The sequence below is a fragment of the Diadema setosum genome, chromosome 5 (genome assembly GCF_964275005.1).
Source record: "Diadema setosum chromosome 5, eeDiaSeto1, whole genome shotgun sequence".
Taxonomy (NCBI): domain Eukaryota; kingdom Metazoa; phylum Echinodermata; class Echinoidea; order Diadematoida; family Diadematidae; genus Diadema; species Diadema setosum.
Window position 1 is genome coordinate 2,898,049 of NC_092689.1, and position 21,952 is coordinate 2,920,000.

At 38.0% G+C, this 21,952-nt stretch overlaps 1 protein-coding gene across 1 annotated transcript; it reads right to left on the reverse strand.

Annotated features, from left to right (window-relative positions):
* Positions 1–1,109: 1,109 nt before the first annotated feature.
* On the reverse strand, positions 1,110–13,404 carry LOC140228424 (uncharacterized). Its single transcript, XM_072308643.1, has 7 exons — positions 13,011–13,404; positions 8,717–8,808; positions 5,073–5,298; positions 3,833–3,895; positions 2,799–2,926; positions 2,415–2,473; positions 1,110–1,266 (listed from the first exon to the last, which is right to left on the reverse strand). Exons 1-7 carry the CDS (start codon positions 13,402–13,404, stop codon positions 1,110–1,112), a joined length of 1,119 nt encoding a protein of 372 aa, XP_072164744.1.
* Between the last annotated feature and the right edge of the window lie 8,548 nt (positions 13,405–21,952).

Here is a 21,952-nt window from a genome sequence, read left to right on the forward strand (position 1 = left end):
GTTTGAAAAATATGGTTAAAAAACCAACGTTCCCACCAATTTCCTGGGGTTTTTATATACCCTTTTGACTCTTGGCCGAAAATGCGGAAGCTCCCGGGGAATCACCACGGGATCTTGCTGAAATCGGGCTCACTCGTTTTAAACTCGGGCACCTTCGAGGGTCGAGCGAGTTGGCTCGGACGTGCGATTGAGGCCTTGCGAATTTGTCCGACCGAAGCCGGAGGTCGTCAAATATTAAAGATATCGAAACTCGGCGACCGCCAGCGACACCACCTTTGCGGACGCGAGTGACGTCGACAAGGCACGGCCTTTGGGTGCCCACTTTACGCGACTTTTCCAGGGATCGGAGGGGGTCGCTCCCACTCTTGCAAGATCTCTCTGTCGCTAGGCGCAAATTGCACAGTGGACATTGGGCTTAAGAAACAGATGCAACCAAAGCTAATGACTATGACTGCTGTTGCCAATTTATTCACTTCCTGACGAAAGAAGAATCAATTCTTCGAGCACTGAGCGTAAATATTATAGTACTCTTCGCTAGAACGCACGTTACATGTTTGATGTACTTCTAGCTCATTCTCTGACAGAGAAAGGATTTTATTCTGGTTAGTTTATCTTGGCCGTGTAAGATGTTAGCTGTAAGACGCTGTACCAACTTAACTTGACCCCTGATAAATGCATAATTCAACCATCTATGCGTCACAGTAGTAATGGTTGGTACGATATCTAAGGGCAAGGCGGTGTGATTGTAAAGGATATGTAGTTTTTATTCATCTGAGTTAACTGTTCCCTTAGCAAAGGATCTTTTTTTTCTCTCTCTCTTTAGTGCTCTGAATAAAACTTGAATTGTGAAAGAAGAAGCCACCAATGTGATCTGACTTCTGTGGTGACATTCAAATTGCCAGGAACTGTGATAACACACTGCGTGGCAAAGGTAACTTATGAATTTATCTCGCATTGCCAAAATCTGCTCATGACGATTATTATGGTAAATCATGCGCGGCCCTTGACCTCAAAAAAAAAAAAAAAAAAAAAAAAAAAAAGCAAAAGCAAAAAAAAAAACACAACAACAACAACAACAACAACAAAAATCCGACGTCATTCCTGGACCCTTAAACACGCCCTGACCCGGAACAAAAACAGCTTTTGATGGAGTAGATTGACCTCGGGGTGCCGTCACGGAGTATGACGGAATGCTTTTGCCGTGATTTGGCTTGACACGATGATGACTTGGATACCAGACTCATCTTACACTCGCCATCTTCCCCTCTGAATGCGAACAAAAACAAGAAATAAGGAACATCAGGAATATAAGATAATCAGAAATATGGGATTATGAGATTTTTTTTTTCTTGTCTGAATCGTGGACGGAGGATGCCGCCAAAGTCTGCAAATACGAATAAATTTCGACACCTAATGACTGATCTAACAGCCTGCCTCTACTAACCAAATTGATGCTTGGCATGTGGATTGATATAGGGGTTATGCACAATGGGCAAGTGAGTTTAGATAGTGTGAAGTATTGACGTTATTGTGATCTATCTATAAACGTACGTAGTTATCATAGATTGGTGTTTCTTTATCATCAATTCGATTATTCTTTAAAAGAAGAAGAAAAAAGTTGATGCGTATAAAAAGACGTCTTTGTCCAGTGCACATAAGAAGGATAAAGGTAGAGCGTAGAATGAATTTTAATTGGGAATGCTAACATGGTCTTTTAGAAGCCTATGTATTAGTTGATGTTACGTTTTAAAAAGAGTATGATGAGTAGATGAGAACGGAGTCCAATATGTTATCAGCTTAACTTACAAGATTGAATAAAATGACTTACAGCATTTAAGTTGGAAACACCATGAACGACAAGTATATTTGAATATATTTGAATACCAAAGAGAGACACAAAACAACATTAATTAAAATACAGAGACAAGTTGGAGGAAAAAAGGGTTGAGCATACATGTATTTTGGAAAGGATTTGATCATAATCATGCAAACGATGATTGTTAAGGAAATTAAATGCTTCAAATTGTGTTAGGAAGAACACAAATCCCAAATGACTGCTCCAGATTTCAAAAGACAACCACGTTAAAAAGGAAACTTTTGGATGTAGAGGTAATTACCTCCGTGCAAACTAAAATGAAAGTAGGCTCCATTATTGTTCTTTGTTTGCATGCGTGTTGTGATGTGCTAGTGTTAGATGAAACATAAACTCTCGATTGATTCATCGATTTTGTCGAGTTCTCGATGGATTCTATTTTCGGAGAACCTTTCTGCTCGAGGAACAATTCCAGCTTTCAACGTGAGAATCATAGGTACTTGAAGACAAGAAGTGTAAAGTCCATCGAGATTTCGTATCATAATGAAACAACCAAAATACGACGTCTTTTAATGAACTTGATATGAGATTTTATACTTACGTTAAAACGCAAATATTGGTCGGTGGACATACTCCCACGCACTTGCCGACATCAAAAAACTGTTGGAGAAATAGAGAAATGATAGAAATTACATGACTGGGTATGAACAATATAAATTTTATGTTTGTTTGTTTGTTTGTTTGTTTGTTTAGAATAAAGAATAAGGGCACATTTTCGGTACAAGGAAGAATGGAAAAAGGCGGGGCTGAGGAAACTTAATGTTTGATTTCGTTCTTGGCACTACCAGAAAGTCATGTTTTCTGGGGATAGGAACCCAATCACACATTCTCAGGACAATATAAATAAAAAATTATGAAGACCACGTCATTGTTATCATTATCATTATTATTTGTTTCAAAGAGTGGCAATAATAAACTTTCTTACCGCAGTTGTGACCTGGGTTTGATTGGTTGTCGAATTCCACGTCCGCGTGTAGAGAGATTCAAGGTGTACCGCTCTGTAGCATTGCGCCTCACAGCTGCACTCTTCAATTGTGTCCACTACGCGCGCACCTAGAATGCGGAGGACGGGAGAAGAAAGTCGTAAGTAACTCAGTACCTCCTCATCACCGTAACTCTTTCATGGATGATTACTAGAAGAGTAAAATGAACAACAACAACGACGACAACGACGACGACGGCGACGACGGCCGCCACAGACGTAACGAGAAAAGATAATTTTAGAAGACTGGAAAAGTTGTCTTCATGTGGTCGTGTAGTTTCAAACTGTTCATCATAAGAGGTACGTAAAAGAGACTGAAACATTTTTACCATTCACAAGCGATTTTAGACCTATGAAGTTCAGCTTTGATATAGCTAAAACGTCGATATTGGTATCCATGACGCCACTAGAACATCTATTTATTGATTGATTTATTGATTTGTGTTTTATGTATTTATCTACCAATTTCTTTCTTTCTTTCTTTCTTTATTTATTCATTTATCTATCAATCTATTTATTTATTTATTCGTTCATTCATTCTTTCATTCATCTATTTCGTGGGCAGAAGATCCTTACATACTGCCACACAGCTACAGAATCAAAACACCATGACTCGTGTGTCAGCGCTAAAAGAAAAAAAAAAACCAGCAACAACAAACAAACAAAAAACATACTTTTCCCCTGTTTGGTTGGCTTCACTTTTCAGCTTGCGAAAATAGCATGGAGACATAAAGATAAAAAGGAGAGAATCGAGATCAGATGGCATTCTGCAACAATCTCAACCCCATCGAGAAACGCCTCCCCTCCCCCCCCCCCCCCCCAAAAAAAAAGTCATCTAGTATCTTGCTCCGTTCCTCGTCATCACATAAAAACACCCGGTTGGAAAAGAAATAAAGAAAAGAATATCGACTACTACAACTGACTACATACACGCGTTCCATGGGGAAGGCATTCCCGTTCACCTCGAGCCGACTCACCATTTGGGCCTCTCAGTGCCACCGTCCTGTTTCTGATTGGTCGACAGGCGCGTTCTTCAGGTCCTGTAGATACAGGTGACATGAAAGAAAAGAAGATGACGTCACTCGCACAACATTTTAACATTTGTAAACGTTTTTTAATGTCAGGGAAAGCATCTTACTTTATAAAAAGAAACACTTAGTTTATATTTTATAAAATCTTACTTAATAAAGAAAGTAAAGTACTGATAATGATGAATATCAATGTTGATGGTAACAACGGTGGTATATAGTATCAAAGTGTAAGGCATAAATATCAACATAAACATTGGAAAAAAAACCCAGCAATGACAATTATCTCTTTGTCACTCCCGTTGTTATCATGAATATGAACATTAATGATATCGTTACTCTGTTCATCATAATTGATATCACAACGTCTCTATCACTACTTTCATATCAGCTCTCGAAAATAAACAAAAACAAAACACAAAACAAAACAAAAAATCGAGAACAAATTGGTATGAATAAGTTATATTATGAGACACTTTCCTCGGGTTATTGTCATTATCATCATCACGAAGGAACTTATTGATAAATATTATTATTATTATTATTATTATTATTATTATTATTATTATTATTATTATTATTATTATTATTATTATTATTATTATTATTATTATTATCATTATTATTATCATTATTATTATCATTATTATTATCATTATTATTATTATTATTATTATTATTATCATTATCATCATCATCATCATCATCATCATCATCATCATCATCATCATCATCATTATCGTTATTATTATTTGTTTATCTACCCATTCAGTTATTTGACATTTCAACATGAAATACAAATAGAAAATCGGGGTACATGCCGCTGGTTTCCTTTTGATAATAGTTACCAAGCGTTGTCGTGTGTTCAAGCGCATGATTTGGGCCAGGATTGGACGGCTACACCAGTCCAGAGTGAAATAATATTACTGAAATCGTGAGAGTTGGGCCTGTTTTGAAAGGACTATTTTTTCAGAGCGAAATTTTGTTGCGGGTTTAATGATACTCGTTAAATGCGGTCACAAACTGATCATGATAAAATCATAATAATTATGCATTGCTGGTGCTGATGTATGTTAGAATGATAAAGGGCACGCTGAGTTTTGAAGAATGTGAATTGTCTAACTGAAATGAAAGAACTAGCAGTAATTGCAAAACAAAGATGATTTGTCATTTAATTCACAAAAAATACCTTCTTCACACCGTCCTTCGCACATCCCGACATCGACCAATGTCTCATACGGCGAATGCGGTGAGAAGATGACGTGTTTAGGTCTCCGCACACAGTGGGCCGGGGGCCTGGCGCGACACGAACAGTTGACTATGACGCGGTGAACGTTGCTTCCCGTCGGTAGATGGGTCTGTTCCATTCGCACCACACTGGGAACGCACACGTCTCCCGTGCTGCACTGTGTACACTGGGAAAGAGATAGAAGGGGGGGGGGGGGGGGTGGCAATGAGTTCATTTGCGGTATAATCTCCTGGCGACAGGTTCAACATGTCTTTCGATGATTTAAGTAGGTTCAGTTACGACATTGCAGTTACCATTTTGATGTGGGTTTTTTTTTTTCTCGTCATATTTCAGGGGGTGAATATAATCCCACGTAGGTTGTAGCACATCAAAAATATATGTATGCTTTATATAATCATGCACATATTTGTTTCTGAAACGCTGGAGAAAAGATATTGTGTACGTTTATAAGACGCTCACTCACATCATTTACCTTCAATGACGCGCACGGTTACATTGATGACGAGGCACCGAGGCACTCGGCGGATCTTTTGAGGAATAGCCACCACAAGAAGCTATTCGGCAGCATTATGATGTTTTGAAATATATATTTCATTTTTCTGCAAGTTTTGTCTATGGAAATGACACGCGTAGGCGCAGTCGTGAGATTTTTTGATCGTTTTTGTTACTCATGCGATACACCCCCCCCCCCCCCCCCCATCCTCTCCCTCCGCGAATAAATAGTCTTTTATGATCAATTTCTCTCGGGTTTTTTTTTTTTTTTTGTGTGTGTGTGTGTCTATCTGAACATGCAACCAATCATCGGCCAAATATTCTCTCAAGATCCAATTTGATTTTTCCTATTCTTGGAGACACAAAAATAAATGTCTTTGCGAATCAACGATCATCTTGTTGGTGATGATCATGCGTGATGGGGCAATTCGTGCAGACATTTTTTTTTTTTTTTTAAACACCATGGTTCCTCTAATGATCTCTGAGGAGAACATGCAGAGGAAAAAATATCGTCAGCTGAATAGCGAAAGATGAAACTAAAGAAGGACAGCGCTTTCTGAGCTTGTGGAGTCATGATTCTTGAATCCATAACTTTTTTCTTCTTTCTTTTTCAAACTTAAATTGGTTACCAAGTCAGTACCCTTAAAGTGCAATTTTCACAGATTTTAACAAAGTTTTCATACTGGCTCCACGTGATGATGTTTTGATAACTAACTTCTTATAACCCAGTGCTCCGTGCTAAAGCTCTGGGATAAAGAACAAAGAGGCAGAGCTTCTTTTTCCAATAGCTTGTCGTGTAATAAGAAACCTCTCTTATTCATTCCAAGTCAATCTAAACACTCAGTTTGCCATGTATGCCCTGCAAAACTACTGTTTATCAAATATACCTGAAAGGACAATGTGTGCTAACTTATCTGTCAGCCTAATAATGATTTTTGCCCATTGGTGCATGACTTTCTTTGTTGATTTATATAATTTTCAGCATAAAATATATCCCTGTCGGAAGATATTGTCTTGTCTATCTTAGTACTCACCAGTCCCCCGGGAATTCCCTCAGGCCATGCACGCTTCGAGAAAATAGTATAATCTCTTTGGGAAATATAACTCCCGCGTGGATGTCAAATGTTAGAGACATGATGATACCCATAAAAATGCCTCTAAAACACTTCAAACTACATCTAAAAATAAAAGACAATATCTGTATGATAATAAATAGTGTACAATATTGATACACATGTATTATGTAAATAAGCTATCGCATGCGAAAACTACCAAAAGGTATTATAACTGAAAAAGAAAATCACAGAACAGCAAAGAAACTTAAAGCAAACTTCATTACATCTATGTCGCCCACGCATCGGATAATAATGTTGTTGTGGCTTGTGGCACCGACAAAATAACAACAACAACAACAAACAGATAAAAATAAAATCACAAAACAAAGCACAAGTCATTTTTTTCTATGTCAACCAGGCATAAAGTAATAAAGGCTTTCCCAAAGTAACTGGGCATTAATATCTTTACATGTAATGTGTCGCGATTTTGTAAAGAGGCTAAAAATAGGTGATGTAAATCGACTCATCTTGATACCGCTCTCCGCGGGTATAAATCCCGAATAACCCCAACTGAATACCGTGAACGACTGATTTCACAAGTGTGGCATCTAGCATTTTGGTCTCCCTATTATTCGCATATTTGTCTCGTTCAACATCTCGTCATATTTCACATGGCTCCCAATATGGCGCTGAAAATAACTCGCCAATTACTGACGCTAAGAATAAATGATCAACACCGCTTTTCCATCGCGCTCAGGGATTCCCTGGTTTTATCACTGGCAGACACTGATGAGATTAAACTGTGGGACGGTAAAAACACTGGGGAAATCGACATGCACCACTAATAATCATTTTAAAATGGCAGCGAATGACTGGTAATTACTCATATTAAGCTCGGTAATCAGTTGTTCTAACATTGCTCATTCGTAGTTTCAATCGACGCTGACATGATTTTTTGAATATTTGATATATAACACACACACTCAACAGGTATTGTTAAAATGTAATAACTACATGACAGTATATTGTAAGGGATACGCCCACGCACTTAAAGGCGATTTCAGATTATCGGCGTTATTACTGTTTGTGACAATTTTGTTAAATATCGTCTCGGCGACGGCAAGCATGTACATCAGTTTAATTAATTTTGCCCGAAACACGACTCTCTACCGCAACGTAAAGCAACTCTGAAGTTCATGACATTTCTAAACTTAATATCTGAAAATAAAAATGATCTAAAATCAATATGTGCACTTCAATTGAATTAACTTGCTTTTTTATTCATATTCTTATATAGTACTGACGCTGAATACTTATTCGATAATCCTTTTCATGTTATTCTATATTTTTGACTAATTAAAAAACACCGATATTTCAAATTAATGAATAGCTTGCGTAGAGTTGTTTTTATTGTTAATCAGTTGCAATAAAACTCCGATAATTGTGACTCTAGTATAGTCCCGTTCAATAAGGGTCATTGCCCCACAATACCTCACACTCTCTTCCGCCTGCCCCCCTTTTTACCAGTATTTATACAAACTTCATACATAAAAAGTGACCTTGACTTTCCATCCCATACACAAATATGGTAAATTTCGGTTTAACCTTCAATTCTTTTTTTTTCTATCAATTTCCTATTTTTTTTTTTTTTGCTTTGAGAATGAATCTATATTGTTACATGAATAGTGTAATTGTTTTATATTTTTATATTTCGTTTCATGAAGAAAAGTGTAGCAAATAAAAATCCAAGAAAAAGCTTCAATACTCATTTCATTCTTTTTATTCCATAATTCGAGACATTTCTGCTTTTCTACCCTGTAAAGGGCTTGTTACGATTTGTAGAAACTGTCGTCACAACGTCTGCAATAGAATAATTCTACGTATCAAATGCACTGGAACGTATGCTGAAATGCTCTGTTCAGCACGAAATGTATTTGTATGGTAGTAGTATTGGTAGTATAGAAGAACAGAGCAGAGAGAGACAGACACACTAGACAGACAGACAGACAGACAGACAGACAGAGAGGATCCGCTTACCCGATTACCGGACGACCCCGAGTTTCTCGACCTCTTTTTGATCCGTTTTCGACATCCACCAACATCCATAGACACTGGTGCTCCTGTTGAATCTGATTTCATAGGAGGAAGATATTAAATAAGAACATTATGAAAGACATATTTTCATGAAACACATTTCATTATCATTATTTGACCGTGGTGTTTCTTATCAATTAGGCCCTACGTTATGATTGTTTTTGCTTGAAAAACATACCGGAATTTTGAAGTAGCATAATGACGCTTTAATAGTTAATTTGTGTCTTCTGAAAATGAAAACGAATTAACAAATACAGGCATGAAATCCCTTTTTTAAAAAGAAAATATTACAGATTTCTACTAAAAGTCGCTTGTGAATTATATTTGCAATATCTAGCTTCATTTCATTCAGACTTGCCTTATGCAGGGTTCTGCAAAAGGTGTTTGCATTGCATGACACTATGTACACATCACTTTGCCTGGGATATTAGGTGCACGTCACGAGACCGACACCCACGAGTCATACAGCCCACGAGTCACAGAGCTAACGAGTCATACAGCCCATGAGTTATACAGCTCACGAGTCATACAGCCTATGGGTTCGACACTAAGCCAACAAGGCCCACGAGACCGACGCCTGTTGTATCTGTCGAACTCGTGGGCTGTTTTTACCTAGTGTCGAACTCGTGGGTTGTTTTTACCTCGTGCCAATCTCATGGGCTTTATTTGCCTAGTGTCAAACTCATGGGCTGTATGACTCTTGAGCTGTATGACGCATGGACCTGTTTCCAATGTCGAACTCGTGGGCTGTATGACTCGTGGGTGTCGGTCTAGTGGGATGACCCCGGGATATTGTCTTGGATGCTATTGACATCAATAATGTATGACTGACGTAATCAGCTGACATGTGACAGTGCGTATAGAAAAGTAATGTGGTCAGTGAACATGGCGTCAACTTTTGCCAGTCTGCGTCTTATCGTCTTAAAGGGTCTTTATGAAATGAGTCGATAGGATACGGAGAGTACTCAACTTAATCCAACTACTCGATACGTAAATCTGCTGACATTGATTTCGATACGTAAATCTGCTGACATTGATTTCGATGCCTGAAGCGAGAAACCGTAGACACAAAATAGGCTGTAAGCCAATAGTAACCCTAGAATGTGTACTTTCGCTGTTTTGCTTTGCCCACTTCCATCTTCTTTTGCGAGATGTCTTCTTCGTTTTGCGTGCCTCGGCAAATCACACCTGACCTGTTTATTTCCTCGTGAATCTGCTCTGATTTCTCTATCAGGAGTTCAGTTGCTATCTTTTTTGCTGCTGTGGTAAACGTTTGAAGTTCGTTTGTCCCCATTGATTTTTTTCATACGCTGGTATATTGCAGAGGTAGTAATTCGCATCATTCCTCGGAATGATAAAACTGGAAACTTCTTTATGATGGAGGGGGGGGGGGGGGACTAGTATCGCTTTCCAGGGAATTTATTCGGACCCTCGAAAAATGACATGTATTTAGATTGGTTAGTTTTTCAGTTCTTTTAACAAAAATCTAAGGTGTATTACTGTAAGATTTCATAAATGATGTTGAGGGATATCATTTTTTTCGTGACGTTTTCAAAAGGGATATACGACCTTTTAACAATTGATGTCACAACTAAACGGGTTCGGGTCAATTTCGCAACGTCAATGTGGGTGTATGAACTAATGCGACTTGCGCGTATAGGAGTGCATGGGAGTGGACTTTTACAGGATTTTGAGCTCATACCAGCACACAGCATACACGTCACCTCCAATACAGTTCTGTTTCCAAATAGGCGCCAACCAGCCACACCATTCAATTTAAACGGAAAGTGCAAGTAGGGGTCAAATGAGATAATAAGCTAGAAATAAACATGCGACGCGTTATTCGGAATACTAGGGGATATTCACTATTTGAGAGCAGCTGTACCCACTGCGGTAGTTCGAACAATTCCTGTAACATATGAGGAACATCAGGAGTAAGAGAGGGTAAGTCTGTTGCTCTAGGGCAAAAGAGAATCTGTCTTCATTTTCGCGATGGCCGAACCCGGCTGTCAGCCGATGTCCATTATCATGCATCTTTTTTTTTTAGAGAAAATTATTCTTTTGATGGGGAACTTTATTGTCTCGTGTTGGTGGACAGTTTCTTCTCAACATACGATTTTTTCCTTCTAATTTAGGGGAGATGTATTTCATTAAAATGTACATTTTGTCGTCCAATCCTATTATTTTTGCAAGTTTTAGGATGTTCCTTCCATCCTGGTCAAGATCATATTTATCACAATCGTCCTTCCCTTTAAGTTTTCTATGGAGCTTTTATTGATTTGCATCACAATGAGAAAACAGCGTAAAAAGTAAATGAAGTGGCGTTTAAAAGCTGCAAGAAATTAGACCATGTAGTAGTCAGGGCTGTTCTGAGCAACTCTTGTTAATGTCTATGCTGATAAAATTGTACTTTGCATATGCAAACTATATATATGTATATATATATTATATAGTATTTTATCATATTTCATTATATCATATTATATTGTATTATATTATATTATATTATATTATATTATATTATATTATATTATATTGTATTATATTATATTATATTATATTATATTATATTATATTATATTATATTATATTATATATTTCTTATTTCAATCTGAACTTACAGCTACATTACGTGCAATGCGGCAATACGTCGCCAAGAAATGTTTGCTGATTAAAACAAACTTTATATCATAATGGTATCTTTTCCCAAGGACTTTAGTCTACTTGCAGCATTAGTTAACAAAAAAAAAAAAAAAAATCCGTCTGTAAAAGATGCATGTTCATGGCCTCTAATGATGCCAGGTCTATACAACTCACGTGGTATCGATTTTAAAATAATAATTTTGTATCACTTTGCACGTTGTTTACCTATCAATATATGCAACTCGGTCTTCTCTCGTTCTTCGCAAGCTATGCACCGTCAAACTTTGTCAATCTGTCTTTCTTTTTTTTTTCTTCTCTGCGACGAGAATGCTTTCTCATTGTTCACTGAATATCTATATTCCTTCACCTAACTTTTATCATGTCTTCCCTAGGCTCGATGTCCCTTTTATTTTCCCCCCGTTTTCTTCCATCATCATACGTCCCCCAGTCCCAAAACAATAATTAAACATCTCATTTAAGAATCTAAATATGTTTTGTCTATCAGTTTCAATAATCAGTTATTAACTCTTTAGACACAACTACCTATAGTAGCTGTATAGGTGGCTGCAAATTTACAAACTAAATTTTGTTGTTTGTTTGTTTGCATTTGTTCTGCTTCTAAAATCGAAATAAAATATAATTTCATATTATAGAATTAAACAAAATATAACTAAATTTAAGGAATAAGGCAAAAGTGCAAACTCATGTAATACTACAACGTAATCAGTATAAAAAAAAAATGATAAATGTTTCAGATATGATACTCCAGTATGATTAGCTTTTTTCACGTGTTTATCGTGTTCGTTTTTAAAGATCACCTTATATTCAATCTGTATTCTTCAATTTTCATTTACGACTGTTAATGACACCATACATATGAAAGTGACATTGAACCAACGCATTTATGCTGAATGTGAGTGCATTCTAAAGAGTTGAACCCGGTGATACGCAGACAATAATCTCAAATGCGTTAACTTTATATACGATGATTAAAACCTTCTGACGGACCATAATCACGCTAAAACCGGATGGTGAATTGAATTACATGATGAAAATTGGTAACCACGCGAATCCTTCAACAAATTCTGGTCCTCCAGTGATCTATGTCGACTTTATTAATGACATTCAATGTCTCATTTCTTACGGTCCTTTGAGGAAGGACAAATATTGCATTATCTTATCCTCTCTTGAAAAAAAAAACCCACCAAAACTTATGTATGTTGTCAAAATACCATAAATGATCTAAATTTCAAATTGTCAAGCATTTTAGCCCATGAATTCATATTTTGTTTTGAGTTTGAATGCAGAAAGAATTAGAAGTAGTCCAAAAAGCAAAACCCTTGGATCCGGATCATGAGCCATATCATCATTAAAAACCAGCCACTTCTTCCCTTTACCACAACCTAACTACTAAACATTTCGTTCAAATCCATTTATAACTTTAATAACTTTAACTTAAAAAAAAAAATACGAGTAGATATGCAATAATGTAAACGCCAATAAAAACACAGCTTCCTTGGCAGAGATAGGTATATATTATCAGTCAAACAAAACGGAACTAATCAAATTAAACAGACTTACATAAAATACTTACCGTAACCTATGACTTCTGACCTTCTCCTTCGAACACAGTACGCACAAGATGAACTCGATGATGAACCAGCCATCGAAAGCAATGACGACGACCCCACGCTCTCCCTTGGAGGATTTGATGACGTCGGCACAGCGAGCTCGTGTTCGGCATTTTCCAGCATCTGCATGAGCACCGCGTTCCACGACGGGTTCCTTCTTGTCAAATCACCCGTCGTCGTCATCCTCGTGTAGGACGATGGCAAGGACGACGGCGATGTCGACACGGGGTATGGGTTTTGTAAAAACGGCGGCAGACTATCGCCCGTGGCAATCGTCCGTTTTGTTCTGTCATTATCCTGGCTGAACAACAATTGCTCTTCCCTGTTTATTTGAGTATGCCGACGTTCTGAGGCCATTACCGCCAAGGCGTATTCTGCCGAGAGGAAAATTAAACAAACACACTTACAAGCACCAAGGAAAAAGTTTGATCAGATGCTGATTTAATAGACAACCTGTGCATAAGAGAGAAATCCACATAATTATAGCACGATAAATTGATATGACGGCCATACAAATGACAGCAACTAGATCGAGCCGAGGAGCTTTCGGTAGCTGTAAAGCAATTATGAAAGTGGAAATAAATGAAATGAAATGAATGGTCATTCAAGATGTTTACCCAAAACTAAATGTGCAGATTTTTTGAGAATTTTATCAGTCTTGCTACACAAACACAAAAGATATACATGTACATATATTTAATATCCAGCATTATCGAGACATTATATGCCCACAACTACCTTATGAAGGAAACACACGACCTTAGGGGACAATTTTGTCTCCATAACGTTTTCAACTATATTATATCCCAATCAATCGCATGTTATATTGCTGGCATTACTCGTCTACATAATGTCTCCATAAATCTGGATCGAGAGTTATTATATATATATGTTTATATATATATATATATATATGTTTATATATATATATATATATATATATATATATATATATATATATATATATATATATATATATAATATATATAAGTATATATATATATATATATATGTTTATATATATGTATATATATATAAATATATATATATATATATATATATATACATGTATATGAACCATTTGCAATCTCTCTTAGCCAGCACAACTTTTGAAATCCTAATTTCTGCTCGTCAAACATACATAAAACTACACAGATACACACAGACACAAACAAACAAACAGAGGCAAGAGGTGCATTCCTGGTTACTGAGCTTAGAAATCTGTGATTAGCAGTGGACACTGTCACGGGAAAATAAATAAGAACAGTGCGAGCTAAGTTGTAAACGTGACTAATCTACCTCCTAGGTCGGTTCAAGTGATATTGACGTAGATACTCTGTAATTGAACGCATTTGTGATTAATAAAAAGATGAGAGGGTTCAGATCAGTCATTTCATTAGAATATAATTGAGCAATCTATTAAAAAAAGGAAAAAATAGACAGACATACACGTGACCTTGAGGTCTTCTCGGGTATCTGATTCCAACCGAAAAGCTGCGGAATGCCCATGAAATTTCAATGTCAAGATGCAATCATTGAAGAAGATCTCCTGCAATCCTCTGACATGGAACAAGGTTTAGCAAGAAGATTAATGAACGCATTGTTCACAAATTAGCTCAAATGAATTAATGGCTTGAAGTTGGCTCACCGAGCAATAAAAAGATAATTAATTAGCATCAAACAAATTGTGTGTTATCAGTTATGATATTGATATTGACATATTGTCCATTACGGAAGATTTGTTTTCTGATTGTTCCTAATCCAAGCCCATGACCAAACGTGCAGTTTCGAAAACAAACATGACAGACTTTGAAGGTTATTGCATATTGATTATAGTTAGTGAAAGGGAAACAAACGGTAGAAAACGCGGTAGCCTCGTTTGCTACAAGAAGGGATGCATGGACATTGAAATCTCCTAGTACAGATCACCTTCTACCTGAGCGGAACTTTAAGAGTCAGCCTAATGGCATGATTTTCGCTCCGAGTTTCACTTTTATTTCCGACATATCCCAGGAGGCTACGTTGTTTTGAATATCAATAATTAAAGGATATCCATTATGCAGGACCTTCACGAACTTTTGCGACCCGGAACTGACGCATTTAAACAAAATCTACCTGAATATTGTCATTGCTCTCAGAAAACTCGAAATTGACACCCATTTAGATTCAATGTCGGACATTCTTTTTGATGACGTACATTGTGCTCAGTGAGATTATAACTGACATTTCGTTGGATCATCGATTTACCTAAATTCGGACTGTTGGTTAATTTGAGTAAAATTTTAAAGGATTAAAACACCGTTTGTCAACTAATTGTCACATATCGCTAAAGTCCATGACATTTTATTGATAAAGTCCATATTGCTAAACAATCGTGGGCATATCTCAATTACATTATTGCAGATCTGTTACGGGATGCAATATTCCACGAAGATACTCATTTCATCAATTTATTGAATTGCCCTTTTACTCATTTTGCATTTAACACGCAGGTGAAGACAATTTGATTATAAGTCGGTGTTAAAGTCAGAGTATTCGCTGTCCATAAAGTATACCTTGAAAACAATAAAACCTGTTTATATTTAAGAATCCTGATACGGCACAAGGTGTCACGGCATTGATAATTCTGCTTTCCTTGTGTGTAGGTCTTAAGCGACCACCTGTTAATTAAGTTGGGTTGCATGAATGCATAATCATTATATTTTTCTACTAATTGAAACAAGTAAAAGCTTATAAGTTTGGAACGAAGTTGATGAAAAAGCTGTAGATGTCTAAAAGCAAGTGCAGTTACATTCTTCGGAAGTAAATGGTCGGTTATCATCAATCTAAATCTGCTGTGGTCATTATTTGAAGAAAATGTCTTTCTATTCTGACTACACGCGAGTCGACTGATATGCAGTCACATTGATCGCAAAGACATTTGCCAGATTGTCGGAGTTATTTTTTTTCTCTCTCTCTTGATAAATCAAATTCCTTTCTCTGGATATTTCCAAATAATACCTCGACTTTAAAATCAGAATTATTTAAAACTTTATTAATTGAAATGTGCTTTCAAAAGTCGAGCGACACAAAACCTGTACGTTGTTTCAATGCGGGGGTTTTAATGGTCCGCATGTAATCATAATAACTCATCACAATCATGTCACCTTTTAGAGATTAGTGGCGGTGTTTTTATCATTGGAATTGCTCGCCCACCAGTTCTGACGTGAATCATTCATATGACTCATGTTCTCATCCATAGAATGAAGCTGATAGTGATATTTTGTTTGCCTCTAACCTCCCACTCCTCTCCATCATTAATTTTCGCTCCCTGATTCTTGTTTAGGCGAGAGAGGATGTTCTCCAGAGAGGAAAACGCCTACACAAGTTCTGTTACTCCGAAAACTATATCTACAAATAATGACATGATATAAGAAAACTGCACGGGCAAATTAACGTGTGTTGAAAAAAAAATCAATTATCATTATTATTTCCAATTTGTCTTTCAACAATAAACCCTTGGTCGCTATTTTGTGTGCGATTCCAAGCTTCAAAGCCTCTATAGGAGAAAAACAAAATCTCTCTCCTCCCGCATTATAGTGAAATGTCTAGTCTATAGAAAAAAAAAAGTTAATAGTTCTTAATAGTTCTATGTAAATTTCACTGAACTTACAAAGAAGATATCTTCAGAATATTCATTGCAATTTGTGGTTTGCTTTTTACTTAATCTTTCTAAGACAATTGTCATTTTTACATGCGGTTGCCTCCTAACTTCAGGCACATATAATTTGCTGGTTAGCATGTTAAAGACTTTTACACAATGATCAATCGATCAGTGCTATTTATACCTACATCTTTACACATAGGTCGATTCTCTAGAGTACCGAATAACTATACTTCTAATGATTTAAGATGAGAGACTGCTGATTAACATATCTCGCAATGTTATGACAGCGTTAGTTCTTACTGTCAAACAACTAGAAAACTTAAATCTTTCTAGCGCCCCACCAGGCTCGTGCAGAGTGAAGGTACAGGTACATCTCATCCCTGGGTCGCTGGACTGGAGCATCACTACACCATGGATCACATCCCTCCTGACTTGGCACCCAAGGGAGGTTCACCATCGAGATGAAATGCTAAACTTTTGGTCACACTTGCTTCAGTCACATCTGAAAGGCCAGCCACCTGACAGTTGCAGGTTGTGCGGCGACTGTGTGGAGAGCTGTTTAAAGGTAATACATCTCTTTTGCAAGCTTTACGAAATTTTGCATGGTTGAAGAAGTTAAGTCTCCCAATTTAATCCATGAAATACTCACGGTAATACACCTCAGCGTTTTTAAAACAGAAATGAAAAACTAACCCTGTGCCATTCGAGAATACGAGCTCCCCTTTCGTATACTGATTATGACGGTTGGAATTTTTTTCTTCGGGATTTCGCTGGAAATCTATGATATTGTGTTCTGCTTCTCCATCATAAAGAAGATGCAAGATTTGTTATTCTGAGGAAGATTTATAAAAGCCAATGAAGGTAATTCAGATCTAAGGGTTGCTAAAGGGACACAGGAACTTTAACGGCAGGCCCAATCATTTTCGCGCTGATGAGGTCAACCAGGAGCATTGATTAGTCACCTGCGCCATGGGTTGAGGCTGGCGCTCACAAAATGGTCTAATGAAAAGCCTCCCTGATGTGACATTAGAGACGGGGAACAGGCGGGCGCTCTCTTGGCAGGCTGTCACCTCCTATCGGAGCCTCGCCGTTGGGCGGCACTGGTCCATCTGCTTTCATTGTCGGCACCTGCTGCGCCGCTGGCAAAGGGCGAATGATGACAAGATTTGAGGTCCAAACGTCAAAAAGATCCTGCCCATTTCCTTTTGCTTCGCAAAGTTTTCCTACAATTTTCCCCCAGTTCTACTCGGTATCAAATGTGTTTTACCTTTGTGAACTTTGTTTACGTTTATAAGGAATATCTTCCCAGGGTCAATTGCAGAGATAAACGTAGCCCAAGCAATGAGTTCAGGGGCCATATCTTAATTTTGATGTATAAGTGCTAGCTTTAATACACAAAATCAGACCTCTTCCATGCATGATGCACCTGTCTCGGTTGAGATGGTGTTGCATTTTATGGAGTCACAATTTCCGCTCTCGTTGAAAACGAGTAAAAGAATGCTGAGAAACTGGGAGATTACAGAATGTTCAGCAGCGTAATACTTGGTTGGCAGTGGGTTCTCCACGATCAATTCTTCAGAGTTAGCCTACGTTCACTGAAGTTAGTGCCAAATGTGTGTCACTATGATTCAAGGAAAGTGCGAATCTGTACAGTTTGAAGAAATCCGCATGCAGAAAGTGACATCAATGAGCAATTTTAAGATTACTGATGCTATAAAATAATGGTCTCATTTACCGATGGTACTTTCTTCTGTCAGTTCTTCAAGAGAAACTCAACTTCTGTATCGGCTATTATCACGGCATCGCCTGGTATCCATTCATACATTCCTGTGGATCAAGAGAGTTATAACGGTTACAAGAGCTCATCAGAAATGCAGGTGTCAGGACTCCAATCCAAGATCATCATTTTGAGAGTCTAGAGTCCAATCGACCGTACTACAGTGGTCATGTTGCGTCTGAAGAGACACCATCAACGACCCATGCAGAGCGAGACTTGGAACACCGAGGGAAAAGCAGATTAGACTCTAAACCCTTACACAAGAGATCCTGGGGTTTTGAGGACTACTGGTGTGTAATCCATGAACAAGTCATCTCTTGACTCAAGTAAAAGTAAAACAGAAAGTACCCGTCGATTCTGGGTGACGATACTTGCTCATCCTTCTTTACAGACACCTGTAAGAGGGGATCCAGGAGGCTACCCTGTGTATAAGATACCTTGTCATTGGTGAAAAGACCATTCTGCCGCTGAAAATCGCGTTGCCTAGGGGTGTTTTCGCGCTTCAAATGGTAACCTTGACAGTGGGAATTTCCCCCATTAAAAAAACTTCATAAGCATTCAGCCCAGTTGCTCCCTACGCAGTAGCGCAGGATGAGCCTGGCTAGGATTCGCTTTCAGTCTATTAATTAGTGTCTGTAGTTGTCACCTAACCCAGGTCTTAGGCTCAATCCCCTTCTTCCTGCATGCTTGGAAGAGACCACCCGTGGTATTTAACCGAACCCCTGTGTTCTTTGTAATTTGTCGCAGATCCGAGGATGTTTAACGTCTACAACAAAGTTATCTTCATTCTAATATAATTGCTGCGGTGTATGTATCATCCACTGCAGGGCTGCTGACTCCTAGTGTGGGTCTTTCGACAAGATAATTGATTATTGTTTGCTGAAGGCATTAGCCATCCTGTAAATATAAGATCTCTTCGGCTTTGATGCAAAATCGAAATTATGATGCACCCATCAGAAATTTTAGGGTATTTCAGTAGATTCTTATTAAAACTGCACTGACCTCACATTTTTCTTATTTAAACCACTTCGTTAATACCCCCACAAGCATGGATTTATCGTAATTTATATTAGAGTTCCGTAGAGCTGACGTGTCATTTTATGACAGAAAGTCACACGCATTTGGCGGTTTATTTGTAGAAAAACTTGAAAACATACTCAGCAACCGCAATTTTGAAAAAAAAAAAATGGATGAGGATTAGTGTGTGGTGTCAGGTTTGGGTTAAGACTTAGGGGTAGCGTTCAGTATTACATACGGTAATGTCTATACCTGGAACACCTGGCTAAATATGCCACTTGCAACGCTACAACGGGCAAGTCTTTAAAAGCTGAGAGTCAGACATTGAATCACACTTTGAATATGTACAACATACAGCACACACACACAAACACACACACACACACACACGCACACACACCACACAACACAACACCACGTACACATACACAAATATCTGAATGCAGTGGGATGACGCACTGTAAACAACCAGTTTGTAACACTCGTTTTTGCATACGAGAGTAACGTAGGACGTACTAATTTTTCAAAGGTGTCTGTAATCCTTTGTGTACTGCAGTATTTGGAGTGCCGATCAATTGGCACAGAAAACCCGATAGGGTTGTACACATTGTCTAAAGTCCCTGGCACAGAGAGTGTTAAATTTGAAATGGGCATTATGGGAATATATTATTCGGCTGCAAAGATGGCGCGCATTGCTTTCACAGGAATTAACTTGTGAATAACGATTTACACAGAAAAAACGTCGAAGATGGGACTAAAATCGTAGTAATGTCGCGTGCAATGGTTACCAATGGGCAAAGTGATACTGAAAATGCAAGTATCCCAGCCATTGGAGCCTAGAACACCTTCAAACTTACTTGACCCTTTTTAGATACATTTCAGAGAGGAACGAATGTTGGCGAACGAGATAAATCATCGTCAATAGATATGTAATCTTTACAATCAACCACTCGACAACACGCGGAGTGTCTATGTTAAAGATAAATCATGATGATAATATTAAACAGTCTCTGTAAAGCGCATTTCCGATCAAACTGATCGATGCCCGTTTCATGGTCAAAATCGTCTCAATGAGGAGGTCAAAAAGAACATAGGAACTTAGGAACATAGGAAAAGAATTCTCAGCATTGACACTGATGGTCCACAAAATGAGAAACTACGTTCACCGGCCTTATTTCTTTTTTCTTTTTTTTTTACACGAGGTATCCGAAGCATCGTAGTATCCATGGTGGAGCGCAATTTATGGAGTATGAGTTGAAGAAAACAATGTAGTTATTCTGTGGAGGCATGTAAAACTATTTGCAAATAGCAGAGCAGCTCCTTGCGCAGAAGGAAGGAAAACATAATGACATGCAAATCAGACTTAATAATTCGCTTGCAGGGTTAGTAGCAGACATAATATATATATATATATATATATATATATATATATATATATATATATATATATCATTTGTTTAGTCGCATCGATTCATCGTAACGTGTCCGTTGCTGACAAGAAAGATTGAGTTTGTCTCTACAATCTAACCCCACGCAGACGGGCAGAACGGTAATTGCGCGCTAAAGCTTGCGCCATCAAGAATTACGAGACAACTGTCGACAACTTCTCGACTTCTCTGGTCCAAGGTAGCGAGAAGGCGAGGTATAAGACTATGAGATATTGTCTTTTTGTCTACCGAAAAGACGAGATCTCACAAGTCGCCTTCTCGGACCCGAGAATATATCGGATTTCGCTTTCTGGGACCCCTAATTCTACTTTTACACCATGTTCGCGACGGGAAAGGCAAATCATGTTTGAGGCGACCGTTAATACAACGGGTTGGACGTGAGACAACGCGGGGGACGGGATGAGCAAATGTGACAGACCGTAATCCGATTGCAGTGGATTTCGTGCCAGATTTTTAAACCGTCAAAAAATGCCAAGGCAGTCACGATGCGGACGAAAAACCTTGTGGGCTGTAGTATAATGGGTGGAACGCAAGTTTAACGTGACAGTACGTTATAGGCCGTAACGAAACGTGGAGGCGGTATGGAGTGGAGGCATGTGTAGGCCTACTAGTATTCTAGCCTGAATATAGACGTCGTTCTGACACCTAGGTCTACATGGTTATTGTGGCAAGGATACCGTCGACTACGAGGATGATGTGGTCTATTAATCCCTGTCCCTTGTATTTATTTCATGAAGTTTGTTAACTGAAGCTTTATCTTACCGATAGCACCGAGATACTCCTGAGGTTTATAAACTCCTTGACTTGTATGGGCTTTCACCAACCAAAGTCCCAGACTTGAGCGAGTTGTAGAAATTTTCTGAAAATTGGAGGTTTTTATCAGTATTTTTTCGTTTTGTGAATGGTATCTAAAATTGTTTACATTTTCATTTTAGATGGATAATAAAGTAGTTGTGGGATAGATGGTGTTCAATTAACCATGCTACGAATATGTAGAAGTACGCAGCGCTGTCGCAA

Excerpts from the sequence above, each read along its gene's own strand:
- LOC140228424 (XM_072308643.1), bottom strand. The coding sequence starts at position 13,404 with ATGGCCTCAGAACGTCGGCATACTCAAATAAACAGGGAAGAGCAATTG. Across the intron at positions 2,927-3,832 it reads GGCACTGAGAGGCCCAAATG|GTGCGCGCGTAGTGGACACA; the intron begins GTGAGTCGGCTC and ends TCCGCATTCTAG. Across the intron at positions 1,267-2,414 it reads ACCAATATTTGCGTTTTAAC|AGGGGAAGATGGCGAGTGTA; the intron begins GTAAGTATAAAA and ends GTTCGCATTCAG.